At 33.7% G+C, this 25,464-nt stretch overlaps 4 protein-coding genes across 7 annotated transcripts; 2 read left to right on the forward strand and 2 right to left on the reverse strand.

Moving 5' to 3' along the window:
• Nucleotides 1-97: 97 nt before the first annotated feature.
• LOC123913880 (TNF receptor-associated factor homolog 1a-like) lies at nt 98-4,051 on the reverse strand. 2 transcript variants are annotated; one of them, XM_045964777.1, is made up of 8 exons: nt 3,828-4,051; nt 3,663-3,722; nt 2,945-3,110; nt 2,728-2,867; nt 2,541-2,652; nt 2,208-2,360; nt 366-713; nt 98-174 (listed from the first exon to the last, which is right to left on the reverse strand). In XM_045964777.1, the coding sequence occupies exons 2-8, from the start codon at nt 3,682-3,684 to the stop codon at nt 126-128; spliced, it is 990 nt and encodes a 329-aa protein (XP_045820733.1). In that variant the 5' UTR covers nt 3,685-3,722; nt 3,828-4,051; the 3' UTR covers nt 98-125. The 2 variants fall into 2 exon arrangements, with proteins under 2 accessions (XP_045820733.1, XP_045820734.1); XM_045964778.1 differs by lacking the exon at nt 2,208-2,360 and having other exon boundaries at nt 3,828-3,978.
• Nucleotides 4,052-6,010: 1,959 nt separating this feature from the next.
• Nucleotides 6,011-11,150, reverse strand: LOC123913878. The gene is made up of 10 exons (XM_045964775.1): nt 10,976-11,150; nt 10,198-10,642; nt 9,961-10,076; nt 8,978-9,743; nt 8,255-8,704; nt 7,884-8,072; nt 7,552-7,779; nt 7,009-7,345; nt 6,723-6,906; nt 6,011-6,628 (listed from the first exon to the last, which is right to left on the reverse strand). The coding sequence occupies exons 2-10, from the start codon at nt 10,615-10,617 to the stop codon at nt 6,151-6,153; spliced, it is 3,168 nt and encodes a 1,055-aa protein (XP_045820731.1). The 5' UTR covers nt 10,618-10,642; nt 10,976-11,150; the 3' UTR covers nt 6,011-6,150.
• Nucleotides 11,151-14,777: 3,627 nt separating this feature from the next.
• On the forward strand, nt 14,778-20,238 carry LOC123914082 (glycerophosphodiester phosphodiesterase GDPDL3-like). Of its 2 annotated transcripts, XM_045965071.1 has the most exons (9): nt 14,778-15,328; nt 16,575-16,868; nt 16,993-17,114; nt 17,242-17,746; nt 18,205-18,243; nt 18,393-18,677; nt 18,780-18,910; nt 19,004-19,487; nt 19,791-20,238. In XM_045965071.1, the coding sequence occupies exons 1-9, from the start codon at nt 15,232-15,234 to the stop codon at nt 19,985-19,987; spliced, it is 2,154 nt and encodes a 717-aa protein (XP_045821027.1). In that variant the 5' UTR covers nt 14,778-15,231; the 3' UTR covers nt 19,988-20,238. The 2 variants fall into 2 exon arrangements, with proteins under 2 accessions (XP_045821027.1, XP_045821026.1); XM_045965070.1 differs by having other exon boundaries at nt 14,837-15,328; nt 18,780-19,487.
• Nucleotides 20,239-20,967: 729 nt separating this feature from the next.
• LOC123914081 (disease resistance protein RPM1-like) lies at nt 20,968-24,119 on the forward strand. Of its 2 annotated transcripts, none has more exons than XM_045965069.1 (2): nt 20,968-23,858; nt 24,002-24,119. In XM_045965069.1, exon 1 carries the CDS (start codon nt 21,102-21,104, stop codon nt 23,829-23,831), a length of 2,730 nt encoding a protein of 909 aa, XP_045821025.1. In that variant the 5' UTR covers nt 20,968-21,101; the 3' UTR covers nt 23,832-23,858; nt 24,002-24,119. The 2 variants fall into 2 exon arrangements, with proteins under 2 accessions (XP_045821025.1, XP_045821024.1); XM_045965068.1 differs by having other exon boundaries at nt 20,969-23,858; nt 24,005-24,119.
• Nucleotides 24,120-25,464: the final 1,345 nt, after the last annotated feature.

Raw genomic sequence — 25,464 nt, forward strand, 5'->3', positions numbered from 1 at the left:
ATTTTGCCGCAGCCACAGACAGTAGAGTTTCTATCAAGTAGTTAACAAAAATAAGAAAAACCCATCTATTTACAGCAAATATCAAGTTTACCTTTTGCTTCTCAAATTTTTTTCATGGACTTCTTTTAAGTTCGATCGAGCTCACTTTGAGTGAAGTTCTTCTCAATTTTATTCCTGCATCCATCCATTAAATAAATAATTAGAATATGATCAGCCTGCACGGTCTACTGGATATCATGCCAAAAGCCTAGCAACACTATTGTATCACACTTTTACTATTAACTAATTTTTTAAATTAACCAGTCACACAAATACTTAATATAAAGAAACAAGACCCAGGTCAATAAATAAATCTTATATGGTACCTGAATAGATAGTCCAGAACAAATATTTCCACAATCATGCAACCAAACTGTGTGACAATGGTTGGATATATAGGTTTATACTCTTTACCAACAACCCTTTTAAATAGGGATGGCACATCATCATCAACCAACTCAAACAAATCTCCCTCAATTCTGACAAACTTAACCGCAGTATTGTTAGCATTTATTGATTCATAACCATCGTATAATATCTCCATTAGCAAAGGAGATGTCAAAACAGCATCTACAAAAAAGTGATGCACCAAGGCTTCCTTAATTACATCTTCCTTTTCACAAATCATTTGGCCCATTGAAAATTGGTCACTTTCTTCAATGAAAGTACAAAATCTGCAAATATTGAAAAATCTTGTTAGTCAATTAGCAAACAAAAAATTTGACGGAGTGTGACGCCCTTTTTTTGTTGAATAACAAAACATGGGTTTCAAAATTTCATTTCTCATAAATTAAGAGTATCACATTTAAATTCACAACATTTGTACAACATAGACTCCTACAAAAACATCAAATACAAACTTAGACTCCTACAACGTTTGTACAACATTTGTACTGTGGAAACTGATTTACTTAGCTATATTGTTCCTATCCTTCCACAATTCACGTTTTAGTCGGTGGAGTCATTTTATGTAGTGGTTTTCATCTCTCCGTAAGGATATTAAAGACACCTCTTGTGCATTTGAACAATACTGATAAATTCCCTTATGTTTTACTCTTCTTCCATGTACATCATGGTATGCACATACAAAAAAACCTTAGATTTTCTTATATCTAATATTTAGCTTCCCAACATTTATTTTTTAAACTTACCAAGTTTTAATCCTTTAGGAAAACCATAACTTAATTACACAATTCGTCATTTTCTAGGTCCCAATGTTCCATGACTACATACTTGTAAACTTCATCACAATTACACTACACAAGTTCACTAGGATCAATAAAATTAGTATGACATATGTGTATAAGAGAAGGGGTAAAATGGGAAGCAAAGAAGAGAAAGAAGTGGAACATGTGAAACCATTAGTCAATGGGAGCAAAAGGAATGATGAGCTATTGATTTGAGTAACTAAATGAACACGTGGCAGCAGGGGAATGGAGGAAAAGATTGACCCAAGGGGTGTGAAGAAGAGCATACTGGTTTTGGAGATGGAAGTGGGACTGGAATAGTGAGAACCATTCTCTTGGTGATAGTTTATCGTCTTTGTAAATTTCATTACTGCAAGTAGATTATTAATCTATCCATTGTTTAACATTGCAGTATTTATAAGGGAATTTATCCCACAGTTCACATAAAAAATATCACTACTTGCCACCATTATTTGTTATATCTTTTTGCTACTATTATTTGTGTCAATTATTTGGCATTTCGAATGTATGCTGATCTGTTTGAAATCAGGGTATCATCAGATTCGAATGAAAGATGGTGATATTCACAAGACTGGATTTTGAACTCATGAAGGCCATTATGAATATCTCGTAATGGCCTTTGGGTTAACAAATGATGAATATCTAATTAACCAAGACATTGCTTCAAAAACAAAACAAATAAAAAAAGAAAGAAAAAAACGAATCAACTAAGACATGCTGCTAAACATAGAATAGCATATGTTCATAATATTTATTGTTTTCTGCTTACGGGGGACTAATGACGAGACGCTTACTCGTTCCACCATGTATTAGTAAAATTCAAATGGTAAGACCATACACATCTATTAATTAAATTAACAATATCACCTAAGTTTGTGACTCTTTTGTCAACTCCATAATAATAAATAAAATATCATTTTCAACTTACTCGTAGAAAAGAAAGAAAAAAAGCAAAAATACCTTGGCCACTTATTTTCATCTTGAATCAGGCTCTTCATGTTATCTATTGTCTTCTTAAAAAATCTAGAACAAATTATGTTCACAATATGCATTTTAGTCAAAAGAAGCTCAACTCGATACTTCTTTACAAGGAGAGGCTGGAAGACATTTTCTCTGTGCATTAAAAACAATCATACAATGAGTTGCATGGAATTCAGTGACACCCACCCAATGCCTATAATTAATTATTGGTCAATATACTTACTAGTAATATGGTAAAAATTCTATGAGTATATTGACCAACAAGTACAGTAGAATGAGATTGAGATTTCTAATGCATACAGAAGGACTTACCCAAAAATCTGAGTCTGCAATTCTACTTTAACATTACCCTCATCGTCAAGAAAACCTTCTTCACAATGAAATGAATAGATCGGATAACCATCGCAGAGTGAGTGGAATCGATCTGAATAAACTCAAATGAAATAGTTAGTGTTAGTAAATTTAAAAATAATAATAATAACTTTATTTAAAGAGCTACCTGAACATTGAGTTAGCATGTAGTCATGGGGGTGAATTATCGCTACTGTGTTGAGTGCATAAAATTTCAACATTGGATTGTTGTCGTCAGGAGATAACTCAAATTGCAACGAGGTTCCAACATGACTAGCTGCGAAAGTCCTGTATTATTGGCATATCAATCTTTACAGTTAATCACTCTTGAATATATAAAATAGAAAATTAAGAAAGTTGAATACCATTTATAATCTCCGAGTATAATGACTTTAGAATTGTCATCGTCATCGCCATGCGGAGGATAATTCGGCTTTAGTATGAATGATTCTTTTTTATATAGTTTTGACGCATCATTACGATCTTCTTCATCATGTTTTTCCAAACATTTCCGAATTACATTACGAAAATCTGATAGAGAGAGAGAGGACAATAAGTATGAGTATCATCCTTGTTCTGCAAATTTTCAGTTTAAGTAAAAATAAAAATTCAACATTTTTTTGTTTTTTTATAAAAGAATAATTCCATCAACAAAAGAGTACTCAATTATTAAATGGGGAAAGGAAATCGGAGCAGCAAAAGAGTAACACAAACTTTTAACCTCAAGGGTTAAATCTGCCAAATCCAGAATGTTTCTAACTTCTAAGCATAACAAAAAATTAATAGAAACATTTTACTAAAAGGTTACAAATTTGAATTTCTCCAAGAAAAAAACTGCAAAATAGAAAAGAATAATAATTTATCATAGTTGGAGGGAAACAATGCTTTAAAGTGCAGTGTCTAGCGTAAAACAAATCCATGGTTATAACCATCACATAAATCGAATGAGATTGCAGAATCGAATGAAGAAACATAATAAAACCCTAAAACAGATTTTGCAGAATTTCATTACGAAAATCTGATAGAGAGAGAGAGAGGACAATAAGTATGAGTATCAAAAGCAGATTTTGTTGAGATGCTTACGAATTTTAAGCTCCTCCTCCATCTTTCTTTCAAAATCAAAAAATTGTATGAAATTTTCTCCTGTTGAAACAAAACCCTATCTCAATACAATACACATGAACACTATAACATGAAATTGATTAATTAATAGAGATTATAATAAGATTCAATTCAAGAGCTCAATACCTGCGTTGTCGCCGCTTCTCTCTCTATTCTTACGATCGGATTTGCTAAAAAAACTATTATTAGGGTTTAGGTTGATTTATAATATAACGAGATTGCATTCCTCATCTCTTCTTTCTCTTCAACTTTCACCAAAACCCTTCTTTTAACTTCTCTCTCTACCTCTTTCTCTCATAAATAAGTCCAAAACCTCTAATTATTTATTTTCTCCCATAACTAACTCCTAAATTATACTACTATCTAATTTAATCTCAAACTATAATAATTACACAAGACATAAAAACACACTTAACATGTCAAAAATCAATTTAAAATTCATAAACACACAAATACACATAAGCACATAATTAGACATCATTTAATAAATCATATATCCCTAAAATATTCCTAATTAAAATTCGGGGCGTTACAATTGGTCTGCTAGTGCATATTGTACATCAATTGATCATCGGTTAATATTAAATCTGCAATGTTAAAATCAAAATAATGAATGTGATTAGTGACATGACTATATGGTTGTGTTTGGTTGTATTACAAAAAAAATTGATTTAGCAGAATTGAGTTTGATAATAACTTTTCAAATTACACGTGATAATAACTTTCCAAATCTCACATGATAATTATTCTCTAAATTTATGATCCGGTAGAAAAAAATCATTGATCAGGAAAGACATAAAAATATTTCGTGATGAATAATATAGTCAACAATAATTTTGATATGATATACTTTTAAAATTGATGGTGCTTATCAATTATTGCACATAATTTTAATCACAATTGGTATACTTGTCATAGTGGTTGGAAATATTGTCTTGCATTGAAGGTTTGTGGGTTCGAATCCCAGTTAAGACAAAATTGTATTATTTTTTAATAAAAATTGCAAGATAAAATGGAGGGAAAACAAATTAGGGTTTAGAGTTTGCTTGTGTATACAAGCTTATAATATAAAAGATAATTTGGATTTGGATTGGGCTATTATTTTTTATTTTTTTGAAACAAGAGTGGGCTTTTATTAGTAAGTGCAGATATAGCTTCTACTTTTGAAAATTGCTCTTTAGGCTCACTTTAGTTGCACCCACACCCCCCAAAATCCCAAAATATCCTCAATTTTGGAACTAGGATAGTTTGGGTTTTATATTACGAAATTGAAACAATTTCTTTTCTTAGGGTGTGCTTGGTTCAATCAAGGGGAGGTGAGGTCGGGGATTTTAATGAATGGGAGAGGAAGGAATGGGAGGGGAGGGGAGATCATTTAATTATTTATATGTTTGGTTCAATCGAGGGGAGAGAAGAAATTTAATTGCAAAGATGTTTGGTTCATGAGAGGGAGGGGAGGGATGATAAAACTAAATTACCTTTTTTTCCTTATTATTTTACAAGTCTCATAATTTAAAAAAAAAATATCACTTTATAAATAATTAAATTATATAAAAACCCAATAGACGCGAAAACTCCACAAATTAAATTATTTGTTGATAATAACATTTTGATCTTGATGATCAATCTAACCTAATATATATATATATATATATATATATATAAACGATAAATACATACACAGTGCAACGAAGAAAAAACAAAATCTATAAAACAGATTATATATGGATGACGATAGAAAAAAAGAGTTTTGTCATAACAACTCTTTAGATTGAAAAAACAAATAGCATGTTAGCAACATAAATAAAAAATATTAAAGTAAGGATGAATTTGGTATTTTAAAATATATACAAAGATAATTATATCAATATAATTCAAATTGTAATAAAATATATTGCCTCCCCTCCCCTCCAAATCTCCCCAATTTGGGGGAAGCAAAAATTGAGTTTACGAGGAATTTTGCTCCCCTCCTCTTCCCTCCCCTCCCCTCGAAAAAAATAAACCAAACACATAAAATTTAAAATATTCCCCTCCCCTCCAAAACCCCCGAACCAAACAGACATGGTATTAGAATGGGAGCATGTTGATGCACCATATAGTTTTTTGTGGTAAAATTACCAATCATATATAATAGGCAATTTAAATAACTCAAATATCTATTTACATATTTGATCATTACATCAAAAGCATTCTGCTAGACACAGCCATATCACTAATATTTACAAGAAGCTAAGATAAACATCTTACAACTTTATGATAAGATTAACAATCATATATTAGCAATTTAAATAACTTCAAATACCTATTTACATTATATCAAAAGCATTCTGCTAAAGACAACCATGTCACTAATCTTTACAGGAACCTAAGATAAACATCTTACAACTTTACACACTCCTATGTACATGTACGTGTGTAATATTTATTCATGTACTTGACAAATTTATGTTCATATGTTATCAGTCAAATATTTATACCATGGCCCGTGAACACCAACTGATACAGTAGCTGCTACAATCAAAACACGAGCAGCTTCCACTACCCTTTCCGTCAGAGCACCAGCCCCGACTTTCAGTAGTGTCATTTCAGCTAATTTCCTCCCACGGGCACCAGTTCCCCCGAGTACAACTCCGCGCAAAGCTGAATAGACAGCATTGAACACCCTCTCAAACACAGCATCTCCAGCTTGTAGGCTCTTTCCTAGAATTCTGCCAGCAACTGCCTTTCTGGACTGAACCTTCCCTGCATCTTCACCATCAACTGATGGCAGATTGCAAATCACTCCTACAATATCATCAATATCAGCATCTTCAACACGGTCTAACAGCTCCAATAGTTGTACTGCACACGTGGACACTGCATTTTCCATATCTGCAGAGCTTGCTACTGCCTTTTCACTTAGAATGATCTGACGGCATATAAGAACACTGCGATTCCCAAAATAAGAGACATGTTACTAATATCATAATTGATGTACCATCTAAATAAAAATATAGCCTCTTGACAAAAATAATCATTTACCTCGTAGAAATCACAATAATCTTCTGAATTTGAGCCTGAACAGACCTTAGTCTGGAGAAGTTAAGAGATAAAGTTTCAGGTAGATCGTCTCGTGTCAGACCAGATATTCCACTTACTAATTTTAGCAAACCAAGCCTCACAGCAAGATCAACTGTTTCTCCTTTGCATTCTGGTTGCTGATCACCTGATCAAATAACATACAAGCAGGTATCAAATATGCGTCTGCCTCAAAGTATGAACAGCTAACAGAAGAATCAAAAATTAAAGTTTCGTCAATATATGGAACCTTGAGTGTTTGAAACATCGGGAGAAAAGAACATTGGACTGCCAGTACTTTTGAGCATAATATTTCCACCAGTTCGGAGAGTAGTTGAAGGAAGCCATGCTTGGGATGAATTATCAGCCAATGCTGAGGAGGAATTCACATGTTCTACCCATTCCTGGTCTTTAAAATTCCAAGTAGATGAAAGCCATCTGAGTGTTGATGGAAGAGAGGCACTGGCATCAGATGGAGATCCGTATTTGTTTGCAAAGGCATTCCTAAGGTAGTCCACACCAGCAGGTCCCTTAAGCAAAGGCTCCATTAATCTTATGCGTGCTTTGCTTATCTCTCTCTTAAGAATCTGTCAAAAGATTTATCATGTCACATAACATACAACCAAAGTAAAACAAATATTAAGATTCCAAGTCAGCTTTGTCTACAAACAAAACAAGAAAAGAAATACACATATAGCAGTGGTGTATTCAAAAGTGATGCCCGTGCATAATCATCAAGGTTGCACCTGAATAGATCAAATAAATTAGAGTTATAAAGGAATGATAGACACACCTGAATCTGTTCAAGGACAAATTGCAAACCCTTGACCAAGGCTACAACACATGCATTGTTTGATTCATCTCTAGAGTGGCACATTTCACCCAACTCATTGAGTAATGCCTTGTGTTTGGCCTTTATTATCTCCTCATTGGCTGGGGCGGAAAGCTTCTGCAAACTGACTAGTGAAAACTCGAGAATTTTACCAAGGTAATTGACATCCAGTTTACCAGATTTAAGTACCTTTAGATACACAGAAGACAAATATAATCAGAAATCAGAGGAGAAATTATAGTTAGGTATATTCCAATGATGCGTCTAACAGGCTCGTGAAAAGAATATGCTACCTGAGAAAGAATATCTAAATCAATGGCTGCAATAATATCATCCTTCCAACTTATTGGAGCCATCTCACAAATTTCATCCCTAACTTCTTCCATGAGTTGAATAATCTGGTCATAGTTGGGCTGATCTTGCTTAACAGATTCCATAACACTGTCCCAAAAGGCCTTCTCCATTGTCTGCTTGATTTTCCCCTGCCAGATAAATAGTGAACGAGAGTTGGCAAAAGGATTGATTCTATATTAAAAAAACTCTTAGTCGGAGGGATAATTTGAACAAAGTGTCAGACAGCAAAGGCATCAGGCAGAACCCTCTTACTAAAGATTCATCCAAAATCAACCATCAGTTAAATGGAAACAAACAAAGATGTACTTACCTCAATGCTGTTTTGAATGTGATCAGAAACATCAAAGTCATCAGCAAAACTACGGTGATGCTCGTGGAGAAATTCATTTACGATAACATCATTGGGTGCTACAATCTTTTCTGCGGTAGTACTGAGCTGAGTATTTGAACTGGTAATAGGTGAAGAGAAGCTTGACTCTATGGGGGAAGTGTCGGTCTCCTTAAAAAGGGAGCGAACCACCCGGCTTGTCTTATTGCTCTTATTTGAAATATTGCTTTCACTTGTGCTTGCAATAGTAGTAACTGGAGTTGGGCTTGGAGACATGTATTGAGTCATTGGAAACCCCACTGGGCTTCCGCTATCCTTTACTCTTATGTATCTAGATCTTGTTTCAGATAGTGCACTTTCCATGCGCTCAATCCCGGCATCTCCACTCAGATGCATCACCTTTTCTCTCAAAAGTTTTTGATCTTCAGAGACCTGTATTATAAAACATAGAAGAAGATAAAGTTAAAATCCTCTCTTGCAATAATAATAAAGCCAAGTCATACTTTTCAGAATTAAAATGTAACCGGGAGAAGAACATGCTTGAGAAGGGAAATTTTACTAAAAAAACAGAAGCTAATTTTTTTAAGTCTTGATATCTTAGTCAGTTTTTGAGGCCATTGATGTTCCATGGCATTACTCAAAAAGTTCATCAATAACAGCTATTGTTCAAAAGGAAAACTCATAGCTATTGACATGGGAAATTACCTGATGCTGAATAGCTTTCATATCATGACTAATACCAACTCCTTCTGGAGTTAACTTGCAAGTTTGAATCATAGAAGCCTCTAGCTGGCAAGCTGCCCTAACCAAATCATCCTCCAATGATCGAGCATCCTTAACCTTCCAGACCACAAAACAATTCAAATATGAGCACCATGCTTTATCAAAAGCAGCAAGCTGGGATCTGAAGGTACATCGGTTCATAACAACTGAGGCAGATTCGTCATCAGAACTTTCAATTGGCCCCTCTAGTATAATCTTCATCAACAGCTCGAACATGTGGACAAATTCTTGAGCAGACTTGGCCAAAGCAATCTCGCGTTCGCCCATTGTACTGAAAACTGCATCTGGGTGGCCCAGTATCATATAAGCACAAAGAACAACTCTCACTTGATACCTTGATAACCTATTATTTGTCTCCTTGACTAAATCTGCCTTTTTTGCCAAGCTTCTTGCAGAACTCCTAGGAGTAGCCCTTTTCTTGGGGGACACAACCCGTTTAATAAGGTGATCAATGTTATCCAAACTAGAATAATAACTGGCAGGAACAACAGCTGTAAACACTATGAGGCGGCTTTCAAACCGGTCCAGCAAAGTTTTCACAGTCTGAAGAGTAGAAGCTGATTCAATAAGAAGAGCAAACTGCTCAAATGGCAATGACTTGACAGATTTCTCGTTGATCCCCAGCACAGAATATGCTTTCGTTAAGGCAAAGGTTGTTCTCTTCTGCTTCAAGAATCGCCTCCAGCACCTTAAAGAAGTAAATAATCAGGATAAGTAATATAGTAATATCCAGTAAAACAGACTTTAATACACCTATTGCACTTCAGTTTTGAAGAGTACAAGTTTTGCCTAATAGATGAAATAAAACATTGCAAATAGTATTAAGGCCTTCTCCAAAATGATTACAATTGAGTAAACCAGTGACAATAAACCTAACAGAATATATGTATTCAAATGCAAAATACCTTGCTAGTTTTCTAGAAAGATATTCTGCCTGCTTTGACATTGTAATCCAATTCTCCCATGCATAACCACGCAATCTTCCCCTGTGCCTGAGATATTCAGCTCTTTGCCTTTTTGCCTGCTCAACATAAATTTGGAGACTTAAATTATACAAAAGCAAAACTAAGGCCACCATGTAACATCTGAAATTTTTGAAGCAGTGAAAAGGAACTCAAAAAACAAACAAACTAACACCATACCCTTTGTAATCGATCTTCCAACTCGTCCTTCTTTTTCCTTCTCTCAATCTCACGCTGGTGAGACACAGACTTCGCCACATGTCTCGCCTGCAAGACTTGAGCATGCGCCCTTTTCTTCTCAGCTTCCCGCAACCGAAGTCGTTTTGTTTCAGCAGCAGCTCGTTTTTGGTGAATTGCAGCACGTACACGCTCCTTGTATTTGCTCTCTCGAGTCATTCTCCTCATCAATGACTGAGAAGACCTTTCTCTAAGAGATGCCCTTCTTTGCCGGTGAGCCTTTAGGATAAGCATCCTATTAGCCTCTGCCTGCTGAACACGTGATTCCACTTTTGTCCCAAGCTTCACACGTTCATTTGCATGACGCATTTCAACTCCATTTTTCGCTGCTTGACGCAGTTGATCCTGCCTTGCTAAGCGCATCTGGGCCTTTGTCAAAAGGCTCAACCTGTCAGGAAAGTAAAAAATCATCTTGATTGTAAAAATAAAGCACAAGTCACGTGATCGAAAAAGAAATCAAGTCTCTTTCATACTTTGAGAAATAACTTTTTAATTATAAAAACAATCAGATACCAAAATAAGATCATGATGAATATTTAACTGCATCTTGAACAGAATCAATTTTTATATCATTGGATTGGATTATTAATTTATTATAATTTTATTATATGTTAAAATTTTACATGTATGTGCATATGATGTATCCCTTTTAGTGCTTCTATTTAGTTGCAGTGAAGTACACAACACAATACCCAAGCATTCAACCTAAAGGGAAACCCACCTCTTCTGTTCAGCAGCTTGCAACTTCGCCTCAAGTCGCTGACCAAGATCCTCGTCCTGAGACGAACATCTTGAGGGGCTTCTCGGCTTTGCACGTGCCTTGCTTGAAAGTTTCTCATAGTATTTCTGCAGTCAACAGAAGTTCAATCAATTAACAGAACAAACCAAACTCAATAACTAAAAATTAAAATTCAAAAAATAAATAAACAATTACATGAGTAGAAACAGAGACAAAACTTAAAAAAGAAAAACCAACAACAAAAACAGAGTAGTTGCCTTACAAGAAAAGAAACTGTCAGTATGCTCAAATGAAAAGGTAATTAATGCCACAATGAGTGGATGTGATGTTTTTGTTTTGATGCCCACCGGTGGAGGAAAAAGTCTGACCTATCAGGTAATATGATTTATCAAGAGGACTTGATTTATGGCCTTCTTCCTTTCTCATTCACAAGTAGACTATAGATTCAACTTTTGTCCATTTTTATTATTTTATCTCAAACAGCCTTGGTATTATGCATTGCACGACAAAAATATTCCAAATCCACCAAAATTTAAAATATTTTATAATTTATGTTTCTTTCAGATGCACGAATATGAAAAGAGGTACGAAGTCTAGATTAAATGAAAGTAGTTATGAAATAAGGCTATTGAAGTTGAGTTCAATAATTCTTTCAAAACCAAATATGAACCCAAAAAATAACAAACTTTCCATTAATAAAAAAAGGAAAATACTAATCACTGTCATCGGACACTGGTTAAGCATGTTAAAATAAAAATTTTGTTTCGAAATGCGTGCATTCAATGTCTTAAAAGTATAAAAAATTGTATTTTAAATATAAATTTTATTTTTTATGTCCTTTTTGGGTATGCTTAACAAGTGTCTGAGAGGACCGTTTAACATGACCCATAAAAAAAATAGGTGAATTTTTTTTTGGTAGACATCTTATTTAAACTAGTACTAGTACAATTGTTGAGGTGCACAATTTTAATAAATTCATAAATAGTGGTTATTAATTTTTCTACATTAAATACTATTTATGAGCCTATTAAAATTAATGTAATGCTAACTGGTGTCCGGGGTGATGATTAAGAAAACCAAAAAAAGAAAGTTTTAAATTGAATATAACAATTTTTAGATTTTTAAGGAGTTGACTGCATAAATTCCAATGTCATGATACTATATTTAGTTCCTTAAGCAGTGTTCCGGAACACTGTTTAGCATTTTCCTTAAAATTATTTACATCATGTATTAACGGTGTACTGATACACATTCAGATAAGATTTATACCGGAATGTTAAAAAAAAATATATATATATGCTTGGACACTCTTTACTAGTATTTTTTTATTTAAAAAAGTCAACTTACAAAAAAAAAATTGTGGTGATATCGGGGCTCGGTGGTGGTCTTGGTGGGATATGAGTTTATGTTTTTGTCTTATTTTCTTGTTTTTTTTTATTTCTCTCTTTTTGCGTGTTTGGTGTTTTGGGGGTTGCTGGCTCTCGGACTCAGTCTAGTCCGAGGATGCCTTAAGAGTTTTTTATCTACGACTTCATTGTACTCTTGTACTCCCTTTTGTGGACTCTCTTTGGTGTATTCTTTTTGTCCTATTTATATATAATTTATTTGCCATTAAGAAAAAATAACTTACAAAAAAAAAAATAATTAATTAATCATCACTCATTGTGTATAAGAAACTCGTGACTGTGCACCCGCAAACAACCACAACACGGAATCAGATTAAGTGCAATTGTGATTGTATGCAGACCGTTTGATCAAGATAATGTGGTTTGGATTTTAAGATATATGAACTGTCCAATCATGATCTTACGGTCTAAAGCTTCTGATTGCATGAATACACCTACTTTTGAATTCACTTAATCCATGTCCCCACAACAAACATACGCAAAAATTTATGGCTCCAGATTTTCATATAATTTCCTCACTTCTTGAAAAATAATTGAGATTTGCATCCTCTAAAGTGAATAAAATGTAAATTGAAAAAAAAATTAAGGGTTGTTGTGATTGTAACGGTCTCATGATTTGTTACGATGTACCTATAATATTTACCTTTGATTTATTCATTAACACTTGAGATTTGAATTCTCTAAAGTGAGTATGGGGATATCAAAAATTGTAGTTGTAACAACTTCATGATTTGTTATGATTAGTTACCTATAATATCTATCTTTGATTTATTAATCAACACATTATTCAATTTACACTCTAAAGTGAATCTCTCACTTTAAAGAAGTCGAATCTATCACATGTAATTATATAAAAAAAAATTTATGTAGTTTGTTCAAATACGAACAAATTGTCAAGGATTGCATTTTCTTTTTATTAGGACTAAATTTTAAAATTAAAATAGTGTTTCTAAAATATTTAAAACGGCCATATATAAACAAAATCTATACTCGAAAGCAACTTGTTAAAATCAGTTGAACATATTTATAGTAAATTTACGTTTCTCCAAAATCTGAACCAAATTACATACTCCACATTGTATACTAATCAATGACATCTGTCAAAGTCCCTTTCATCAAGACTTCTATTTAATTTATGGTTTCTTTGTTCCTTAAATCTTGCGATTAATGTTGATTAAATCTTTAAAACATTGTAATTAATTTGACTTAGTAAGTTCTCCCATGTGCAGCAGCACAATTACTGACATCACATGATATGATTGACCAAGTATGTATGATAGACGGAATCAGATTGAATGCGGTCGTCACTGCGTGCAGTCACCGACTGTGAACCGTCTGATCAAGATCAAATGATTTAGATTTTTAAATCCATGTCCATGTTCGACTAATGAAGCCAAATTAACAAGCAACCATTCGTGTATATTCTTCTTTCTACTTTTTTACTTAAAAAAAATATATAGAATATTAGTTATTGTTTATCAATGACACATGTAACTATTTTGTTACAAAAGAAATATGTTAACGAAGATAATTGTGTCAAAAAAAAATGAAGATAATAAATAGTTAAATATATTAAGTAAGAAAATAAATAAGGAGTTACTTCGTATTTTGTTAAATTTCATTTATATTGATATTCTGAGGATCTTATTAGTGAAAAATTTATACGTATCTCTGTCAATATTTTCTAAATCAATTCTGATCTTTGTAAATTTTTTCATCTAAACTTCTTTAATTAAAAAAAGAAAAGAATTAGTCATATTTCCACATATGTGTAAATAATCACATCCAAAAAAGAAATAGATTGAGGTGTCAATAGAAGTTGATCAAGTTGGTAAAAAATTGAGACTCACATCTTAGCATGAGGGTGAGTAACTTATAAGTATTTATGTCAATATTCCCGAAGCCAAGTCTTTGCTTCTCTAATGTGTCAAGTCTCGAATCAAGTACATTTTGGTTGCTTTCTCAACTAAATGGCTTTTTACGAAACAGGCAAGCCAACTCTAATTCTGGTGAACTCTTGTGATAAAAAGATATCATAGACTAGTAAGGATCTGCATCTCCTACCGTAAAAGTAGCACGCTGTATAACAAAATTTTAAATTATAATTTTAAATCGAACGGTTTATATTACATATCAACAAAATTAATTGTAATCAATCTCGATCGTCAATTTTAGATTGGACGGCTTCGACAAGTAAGTGACATAGACATAGTTAGTGCCTCAAATCTAAGTTCGACTGGCAACTACTAGTAAATATCTAATACAGTAAAGCTGTTGATTTGACTAAACATGTGGGATCCACTTTATTTTGGTGAAAAGGGGAGGTTCAACAGAAATTATTAAATGCAGATATAAATGCAGCAATTATTAGCTGCAACAGTACATAAAAAAATTTCACCCTTTAATTCATCTTCTTTCTTCTTTCTTATCCTATCTCACATTTTCTAGTTTTCATTCATCTTCTTTTTTTTCTCATTTTTATTCATCTCTAATACATGAAAATTTCCAAGTTGTATAATACTAACGTATAGTTGAAGGCATGTTCAAAAAACCGCGTTATCATAACAGGATTAACGTGTCATCACATAGTATTATACACTGCCAAAATACCTGTATGGTTGACATGTTTTCATAGTTGACTTCAATAAGAGACAAAAAAAAATGCCAAAGTTGTGATAAGAGTGTGTGTTTGTGGTACATAATAAGGCATTCATTTTTTTGTTTTGTTTCTTAGAACTCCACAATTTTTTTTTACAAGTTTACATGTATATGCTTCCTTAATTCATATCATTAATTAAAATTCGAGTTAAGGGTTTTGTTGATTAGAAATCTATGTGGAATTTCATGGCACTCTCTTCTGTATTTCCTCTGCTTTTTCTTCATTGCTCATTGTTTGTAGCATTGGTATCTGGGTGTAAAACTTTGCAAGGTGAGTTTCTAATTGTATAACATTCACACACACACACAGCGTGCGTATGTATGTATGTATGTATGTATGTATGTATGTAGCAATATGATATTGTATTGTCAATGTTAAAGTAGTATGTATGTATGTATGTATGTATGTATGTATGTAGCAATATGATATTGTATTGTCAATGTTAAAGTAGTATGTATGTATGTATGTATGTATGTATGTATGTATGTAGCAATATGATATTGTATTGTCAATGTTAAAGTAGTATGTATGTATGTATGTATGTATGTATGTATGTATGTAGCAATATGATATTGTATTGTCAATGTTAAAGTAGTATGTATGTATGTATGTATGTATGTATGTATGTATGTATGTATGTATGTATGTATGTATGTATGTATGTATGTATGTATGTATGTATGTATGTATGTATGTATGTATGTATGTATGTATGTATGTATGTATGTATGTATGTATGTATGTATGTATGTATGTATGTATGTATGTATGTATGTATGTATGTATGTATGTATGTATGTATGTATGTATGTATGTATGTATGTATGTATGTATGTATGTATGTATGTATGTATGTATGTATGTATGTATGTATGTATGTATGTATGTATGTATGTATGTATGTATGTATGTATGTATGTATGTATGTATGTATGTATGTATGTATGTATGTATGTATGTATGTATGTATGTATGTATGTATGTATGTATGTATGTATGTATGTATGTATGTATGTATGTATGTATGTATGTATGTATGTATGTATGTATGTATGTATGTATGTATGTATGTATGTATGTATGTATGTATGTATGTATGTATCTACGGTGGCGGAGCCAGCAAATTTATAAAGTCCGGGCAAAATTTCAGTTTTGCACTGAAAAATTTCAGTTTCGCCCTAAACTAATCCCTAAAATACCAATTTTTTTTACCAGTGCCCAGGCTGCCCGTGCAGTGGATCGGCTATTGTGTATGTATATATGTATGCATATGTATTTATGTAATATTGACAATGTAAAAAAGTAGTAAATTTTGTTGCAAGATGTGTTCATCATTAACAAATGTCAGAAATTATTGGACCTTATCTATGAAGATGTATACATAAATGCAATGTTTTAAATCACAATTGTGTCGCGGTCATATCATGATTCCTGATATTGTGAAAAATTGCGGTCAAATACGGCTGATACATACAATTGTGGCAGCTTTGTGATACTTGTTTGGTATGCTGTGCAGGGTCACCACCAGTGGTAATAGCACGAGGCGGATTTTCGGGGATATTTCCAGATTCAAGTTTACCTTCCTATAACTTGGCACTAAAAGCTACTTTCCCAAATATCACTCTATGGTGTGACGTGCAACTGACAAAGGATGGAGTTGGGATTTGTTTTCCAGACATCAAGTTGGACAATGCAACCGACATTTCCATTGTTTATCCTGGCAAAGCTAAGGATTACTCAGTTAATAAGGTTCCAACTCGCGGATGGTTTTCCCTCGATTTCAACTTCAATGAACTAGCAAATGTGTCGCGTAAGTTAAATCTTTCTCATTGAATTATAAACTTTAATGGTTTTCCACGGAGAGTTATAATCATTTTTCGCCTTTTGGATATATGAGTGTAAAGTGACTGATCATTTTCTTGTTACTTGGACAGTTGTTCAGGGAGTGTATTCTCGAACGAATAAGTTTGATGGAAGCAACTATCATATTTCCACGGTTGAAAACGTAGCTAAATTAGTAAAATCGCCATCAACCGGCCTATGGTTAAATGTTCAGGTAATGATGAAATGAAATGTAACAAACTATTTTGTTTCAAAGAAAGTCCTAAAGTTCAAGATTGTTACTTTTGATTTTTAATCTCTATTGTTGACTCAATATATATGTTTTTCGAAATACTATGCAGCATGATACATTCTACAAACATCACAATTTGAGTGTAGAGAAATTTCTATTGTCTCTTTCGAATAAAGGAGTATCAATCAATTACATCTCATCGCCTAACGTGGATTTCTTAAGACGAGTAAGATCAAAGTCCGTTTTTAAAAAAACCGTCACGATCTTCAGGTTTCTAGAGCAATATAAGATTGAACCTACAACCAACAAGACTTATGGAGCACTTTTGAAAAACCTCAAATTTATCAGAACATTTGCTTCTGGAATTCTTGTTCCAAAAGGCTATATATGGCCTGTAGACTCGCAACTTTATCTGCAGCAACATACCTCTCTTGTCTCAGATGCTCATAAACAAGGGCTTAAAGTTTTTGTTTCAGATATTGTTAATGATGTTTCCTTCAGCTACAATTTCAGTTATGATCCTATGGCTGAATGTTTGTCTTTCATCGACAATGGTAACTTCTCTGTTGATGGTATTCTGTCTGATTTTCCGGTAACTCCATCTGCAGCCATAAGTAAGTTTTGTTTCCTCTCTATAGATTAGTTTTTACTTTTTAGAGTTAAACTGCTAAACATATACATTTGTCAGTGTAAAAAAGTGTTACACGTCTATCCAATCATATCTCACGGCATAGATATTTGTAGAGATATTTTATGAATAATATAAAGGCTAAATTCCAATTTTGGCTCCCTAACTTTAACAAACTTGCGATTTTGGCCTCTAACTTTTATAATAGCACTTTTGACCCCTAACTTTAACTCCTTTTGCAAAAGGCTCGCCCGCCACAGATTTCGACCAAGTCAACACACACGTGGAAAGTGACTCACATGCGACGTCAGAATGTCATGTAAGTCATTGTCCACGTGTGCGTTGACTTGGCAAAAATCAGTAACTCAAACTAATGTTACACCTTTTCTTGACTTTATCTTTATCTAATGCCGTCATAAATTATATTGGCAATTCCTTCTGCAGATTGCTTTTCTGGTCTAGGAAGAAATGCCAAAAAACAAGGTATACTTTACTTGAAGTACACTCTATTGATACATTTCATTTCTTCATTTTATGCAAGTTATAACTTATAGGATGTATTGAGGTAGCATAATATTTAAATAATCTTTATTGACATGTTCATGCTTCTTGAATTATTTTTCATGCTAAAGTGGAGACATTGATAATTTCAAAATATGGAGCAAGCGGAGACTATCCAGCTTGTACAGATCTTGCATATAAGAAAGCAAAGTCAGATGGAGCAGATGTAATTGATTGTCCTGTTCAAATCTCCAAGGATGGAGTACCATTTTGCTTAAGTTCTATAGATCTTTCGAAGAGTACAACAGTTTCTAATACGAAATTCAGAAACCGTGCGGCTATTATTCCGGAGATTCAAAATGGCAGTGGCATATATACATTTAGTTTGACATGGAATGAAATCAAAACATTGACGCGTAAGTGGAATGATCCATGTTCTTGAATGCTTATCTTCTGTATATGATATTGTTTAGGCATTGTATCGTTTGATTTATTTCTTCGTTTTTCGTACATTGCAGCGTCAATATTGAAACCTTTTGAGAAATATCTATTGTTCCGGAATCCGAAATTCAAAAATCAAGGGAAATTTGTTACCTTGTCTGATTTTTTATCCTTGGCTAAAGGCTCTGGCATCTTGATCAACATAGAAGTGAGTTCTTACATGATCTTGATAATTGCTTCATTTTTCAACTCGATTAGTTCCCTTTACGCTTTGTTAATGACATTTTTCTTTCATTATCAGAATGCTGCCTACCTTGCAGAGAAGCGGGGACTAAGCGTAACCAAAGCAGTCCTTAATACTCTAAAAAAATCTGGTTATGATGAACAAAGATCTCCTAAAGTTATGATTCAATCAACACACAAATCAGTACTAAAGATATTCAAGGATAAATCCAAATATGAAAGGGTTTACAAAGTTGGTGAGAATATTCGTGATGCTGACAACAAAGCTATCGAAGACATAAAAACATTCGCTGATTCTGTTGTGGTACAAAAGGCTTCTGTTTTTACTCAAAGTGAAGCTTTTCTAGTAAACTCTACAAATCTTGTAGCAAGGTTGCAATCATTTAAGCTACCAGTTTATGTAGAAACTTTCAGCAACGAATTTGTATCTCAAGCATGGGATTACTACTCAGATGCATTTGTTGAGATAAATTCATATGTGGTTGGAGCTAAGGTTAATGGCATTATTACCGACTTCCCTAAGACTGCTGTGAGATACACGAGTAAGTATAAATTTCAAGTCCATAGATATTTTGATCCTTGTAAGTATGAATCGATGTCATTATAGTTCACTAAATTTCAATATTAGTCAGTTTGGTCCGCGTATGAGATGTTTGTTACTTTGGTCCTCAGACATGTCTTCTGTTAGTCAGTTTGGTCCATAAAATTACTAACAGACAGACTCACTCAAGAATGTTTCGATAATTTTGATATATTCATGAACTATAATGACACTGTTTCACACATTCTACTTCTATGATATTTAACTCTTATTTCTGACTCGATTGTTTCTCTACTTATTGCAGAGAACAAGTGCTTAAAGCATGGAAACAAAGCACCTTATATAAGCCCTATTCAACCTGGAAAACTTTTAAAACAAGTTACTGATTTTTATCTTCCACCACCTTCCCCTCCACTCCCAGTTTTACATGACAGTAATGTTACTGAGCCACCTTTGCCAAGTGTTTCTAAAAAACTTCCAATTTTCAGCGGTGCTCGTTGAATAGTAGCAGCTGCAGCCACCATCACAGTATAAAGAAAGCAAACAGGAAACAAAGTTTAGCATCCATACATGCCATTTAACTTGAGAGCTCCATTCTTTGAACTGGGGAATTCAAGGATTTCTTTCATTGAGAAGTATTTTACCTTATTTTGATTGTTCTATTCTATGATGTGATTATCTAAATAGCATTATTTCATTGTCAATAAAATTCTTTTGGACTGTGGAGATAAAATTTTCCTTGCTTCTATCAATTTGCACAACAATTACAACACATTTTCAAATACCTCAAATATAAAATACACTGCATTTGGTCTTTATATGTTACTATTTTTTTATAGTAGCAATAAAATATCAATTACTATACATATTATAAATTAACAACAACAATCACAATTAAAGCTTTATGTTATTTTATAATCATAAACAGGAAACCAAAAAACAAACAAAATTATAAGAATGAGTACTTTAAGTGTGAATAAGTCTCACATATCGACCGTGAATGGAAAAATATAGGATTTATATGAGAAGTGACACATATACTAGATGCCTTAAAATTTTGTGAGTTTCCTTCTCTTGTGGTCCTTCCAATAACTTTTTTTTTTAGAAAAAATATTGTCGCTTGCAGTCCAGGATTCACTGTTGTAGCAGTTTGACACAGTTTCACGTAGTTGTCAATCTCATCCGTTGAATTTAGATCGGACGGTTCAGATTATATACAGAAATAAATAATCTCATCCATTGATTTTGATCGGACGGTCTACACGGTAACAGGAAAACTATTTCCTCTCTTTGATGGAAAGTATGTTCAAAGAGGTAAGGAAATAAATTTAATGCAGAGGGTTTATCTTAAATCTGGTGTGACTCAATCATCTAAAAGTCAGAAAACAATGTGTACCATGCACAACCTCATTGACTTCTGCATAGTAGAATTGACTCAACCATGTGTACTATGCTTGATATTTGCAAAAGAGACACGCTTTACAGATTCCCATTTTGTGGACAACAGGGAACTTCCTTTCTTTATGATAGAATAGAAGTATAGAACAAACAAAAAAAAACTCTGTAATCTTCTGTCTTCATATAACAAAAAAACAATAGTCACAACTTTACTAAAATGGCAGAAATTGCAGTGTCTTTAGTTGTAGACCAACTACTTCCACTGTTAAGGGAAGAAGCCAAGTTGTTGAGAGGTGTTCACAAGGAATTTGCAGATATTAAAGATGAACTTGAAAGCATCCAAGCCTTCCTTAAGGATGCTGATAAAAGAGCTGTTTCAGCTGAAGGTGAAGGAGTTAAAACATGGGTGAAGCAAGTTAGAGAAGTAGCTTTTCGCATAGAAGATATCATTGATGATTATTTGATCCAAGTAGGACAGAAGCCTCGTAAACCTGGATGTGTAGCTTTAGTCTGTAAGATTAAAACTATGATCCCTCGTCGTCGAATAGTGTCTGAGATTCAAGATATTAAGTCATCTGTGCGTGAGATCAAGGAAAGAAGTGAAAGATATAGCTTTCAACGTTCTTTGGAAAGAGGATCGAGCAATGACAAATGGCACGACCCTCGAGTGGCTGCTCTTTACATTGAGGAAGGTGAAGTTGTTGGTTATGAAGTACAAAGAGAGAGGTTGATTGATTGGTTGATAAAGGGAAGAGATGAACGGACGGTAGTTTCTGTAGTAGGAATGGGAGGGCAAGGAAAAACCACTCTTGCTAAGAAAGTTTTTGACAGCAAGAATGTCATTGGACACTTTGATTGTCGTGTATGGATCACAGTGTCTCAATCATATAATGTTGAAGGGTTGTTGAGGGACATGTTGCTAAAGTTTTACAAACAAAAAGGAGAAGATCCTCCTAAGGATATTTTTCAAATGGATCGAGGTTCATTAACCGATGAAGTGAGAAACTACTTGCAGCAAAAGAGGTACGTTATCGTGTTTGATGATGTTTGGAGTGTACATTTTTGGGATGATATTGAATTTGCTATAATTGATAATAAAAATGGAAGTAAAATATTTATCACAACAAGGAACCTAGATGTTGTGGTGTCTTGTAAAAAATCTTCTTTCATTGAAGTGCTTGAGTTGCAACCATTAACTCAAGAACAGTCTTTGGAGTTGTTCAATAAGAAGGCATTTAGATTTGACTATAGTGGGTGTTGTCCAAAGGAGCTCGTTTCTATAGCTTATGAAATTGTTAGAAAATGTAAGGGTTTACCACTAGCAATTGTTACCATTGGTGGTATTTTGTCTGCTAAAGAGAAAAATGTGTTTGAGTGGCAGAGATTTAGTGAAAATCTAAGTTTTGAGCTAATGAAAGATACACATCTAATTGGGATAAAAGAAATTTTAGGCTTAAGTTACGATGATTTGCCTTACTCTCTCAAGTCATGCTTGTTGTATTTTGGAATATATCCAGAAGATTATGAAGTTAAATCAAAGAGAGTGATTCGACAGTGGATAGCGGAAGGATTTGTGAAGGAGGAAAGGGGGAAGACTTTGGAAGAAGTTGCAGAAGGATATTTAACAGAGTTGGTCCATAGAAGCTTGGTGCAAGTATCTTCAATAAGAATTGATGGAAAAGCTAAAGGTTGTCGTGTTCATGATCTAATACGTGATATGATCCTTGAAAAATTTGAGGAATTAAATTTTTGCAAGCATATTAGTGAAGATGGACAATCATCCTTAAGTGGAACAGTTCGGCGGCTATCAATAACAACCACTTCCGATGATTTCATTGAGTGTATTGAAAGCTCACATGTTCGGTCAATACTTGTTTTTACAAATAAAACATCAAATACGTTAGCGAAGAGAATTCCTGCAAAATGTAGGTGGTTGAAGGTTCTTGATTATGAATCTACTCCATTGTTTAACATTCCTGAGAAGTTTGGAAATTTGATCCACTTGAAGTATTTAAGTTTGGGGTATATAACAGCAGGTAAAATCCCAAACTCCATTGGCATGCTACAGAACCTAGAGACATTGGATCTAAAGGCTACTAGTGTTAGTGAGTTGCCAAAAGGTATTAACAAGCTTAGAAATTTAAGACATCTTATCGGCTCTGGACTGTCGTTGATTCAATTAAACAACGGTCTTGGAGAGATGACATCCCTACAAACGCTGTGTTATATTAATTTAGGTATGGATGGTGCTGCAGAGGTAATTAAAGAGTTAGGAAAGCTGAAGAAGATGCGTGAGTTGGGGTTGCTTAATGTTCGTAGAGAAGATTACAACGTTCTATCGTCCTCAATTAATGAAATGCAACACTTGGAGAAATTACATGTTAAACTAAGTTCTGCAACTAATGATGAATTCGTTGATTTGAATTTGATTTCACCACCAACTAAGCTTCGAAAGCTTACACTACGTGGGAGGCTTCAGAAGTTACCAGAGTGGATTTTAGAGCTTCAAAATCTTGTTGTGTTGAGGTTGAAGCTTTCATGTTTAACTAAGGATCCAATGCAATCTCTAAAAAGTTTGCAACACTTGCTGATTCTTTCTATAGGAGTTGGTGCTTATGGAGGCTCACATTTGTATTTTCAAGATGGATGGTTTCAGAAACTAAAGGAACTGGATATTGGATCTTCGGATGAATTGAGAGAAATTATTATCGACAAAGGAACATTGTCTTCTTTGAAAAAACTTCAGTTATACGGACTCCCGAAACTGAAGAATATACCGACCGGCATCCAACACTTGGAGAAGCTTGAAGTTCTCCATATCAGGAGTATGCAAGTTGAATACTTGCAGCACAAGTCTCCGGAGGATTGGAATTGGATCATGGAGCATGTTCCCCTTGTAGAAATTTCTACCTCTGATGGAAATATTGTTCCAAACTCAAGGAGATAACTGGCTTGGGTCTAACCGGCTTGTAAGGTGAGAATTGCATCTACTTATAAATTCATATTTAGGTCATTTCACATTCGATGTAAGACTTGTTAACAATATTTTTGTAATCTTTTCATTCCAAAAATTCTAATTTTTGCAGTGGATAGTGATAATAATTTTCTGTGATTTAGTAGGTGTTGGGCTTTAACTTCAAAAGCAATGGCAATTCAGATTCTCCAATAGGGACTTTTACTACAACAGTTTGGGACTTATGTTCATCAATAAAAAAAGTTATATCTTTTGTCATTATTTTATCATGGTGTATGAAATCTCTATAATTGTTGCTTTTGATATTTAAGTGGTTTGTAATTATAGTATATCATGTTTGTAACATGTTATAAGAGCTTCCCCTTTTGATATTTATGTATTTTGGAATCTTCTTTTCTAGCTTGGTAGTATCAAATATTTTGACAATTACACTTGTAAAAAATTTCAGTTAGAGACCAGTGAAAAAGAGAAAATAAATGGCATTATATTATTAATAGGATTAGGACTATTCATGGTCCAGTTCGACCAAATAACCGAATTGAACCATAACAATAGTTTGAAAAAACTGAACTGAACTGTTATGGTTTATAGTCAAACTGAGTCGAATTGTACTTATGGTTCAGTTAACTGGTTAACCAAACCGAACTGTTAAGCTTATAGTTTACATAACTACTACAGCATTTTCAATCCTTAGTCATTTGAAAAGACATACCACCCGTGTATGATGTACGAATGTATTTGAGACCCGGGAGAATGTTTGAAGAGATGAAAATTCTTTTAAGAAACTGTGTGGTGTTTTTTTTTCTTCCCGTATTTGATTTAGTTTGCCTGCTGTCTCATCGGGACTATGTGCTCCTTTTGCTGCATTCGCGTTTCAATGGAGGAAGAGACCCGGGCAGGGACGGATCTGGAGGTGAGCAAGCAGTGGTCAAGGTCACCCCTCTTCCTCATTTACATACACATCATATACATAATATATTATATGATAAAAATATTTATATAAATAATAATTTTATTGATTTACATTTACAGTGTAAAAATATTTATATTGTCGAACAATTATAAGTGTTGGATTATTAAAACTATAACCATTTAATTAAAAATTTAGTTGGTTTAAGTGGTAAGAGTCTCGAGTCCTTTAAGCAAGTGGTCAAAAGTTTGATATTTGGTTCTTGCGTATGAATAAAATTCAATCGAGGGAACATATTCCCCGGATGTGATTAGTCAGTCACCGTTAAACTAACAAAGATGAGTTTCGTATCGTAAATATAACATGATAACAAAAAATTTACATGGACAATGTAACAAAAAATAATCTCTAAATAAATAGATTCATTTTTATTATTTACTATTTTTCGGCCCCCGGTGTGATAAGTTTCTGGATCTGTCCCTGGACCGGGGCTGGTTTTTTTTTCTTTCCTAGGCAATGTTAGCTTGGAGTTGTTTTTTGTCTGCTTTGATGTGGTGGTCTCTTGTTTCTAGCAGGCCTGTGTGGTGTGTTAGTTTGTAGGGGTCATTTTGACCTTAGTGCTTGCTTTACTGGTTTTTGTTGGTAGGTGTTGTTTGGGTTTTTTTTTTTCTTACTAAAAATATGATGTTCATTCAT

Source organism: Trifolium pratense, linkage group LG3, assembly GCF_020283565.1.
Source record: "Trifolium pratense cultivar HEN17-A07 linkage group LG3, ARS_RC_1.1, whole genome shotgun sequence".
NCBI lineage: Eukaryota > Viridiplantae > Streptophyta > Magnoliopsida > Fabales > Fabaceae > Trifolium > Trifolium pratense.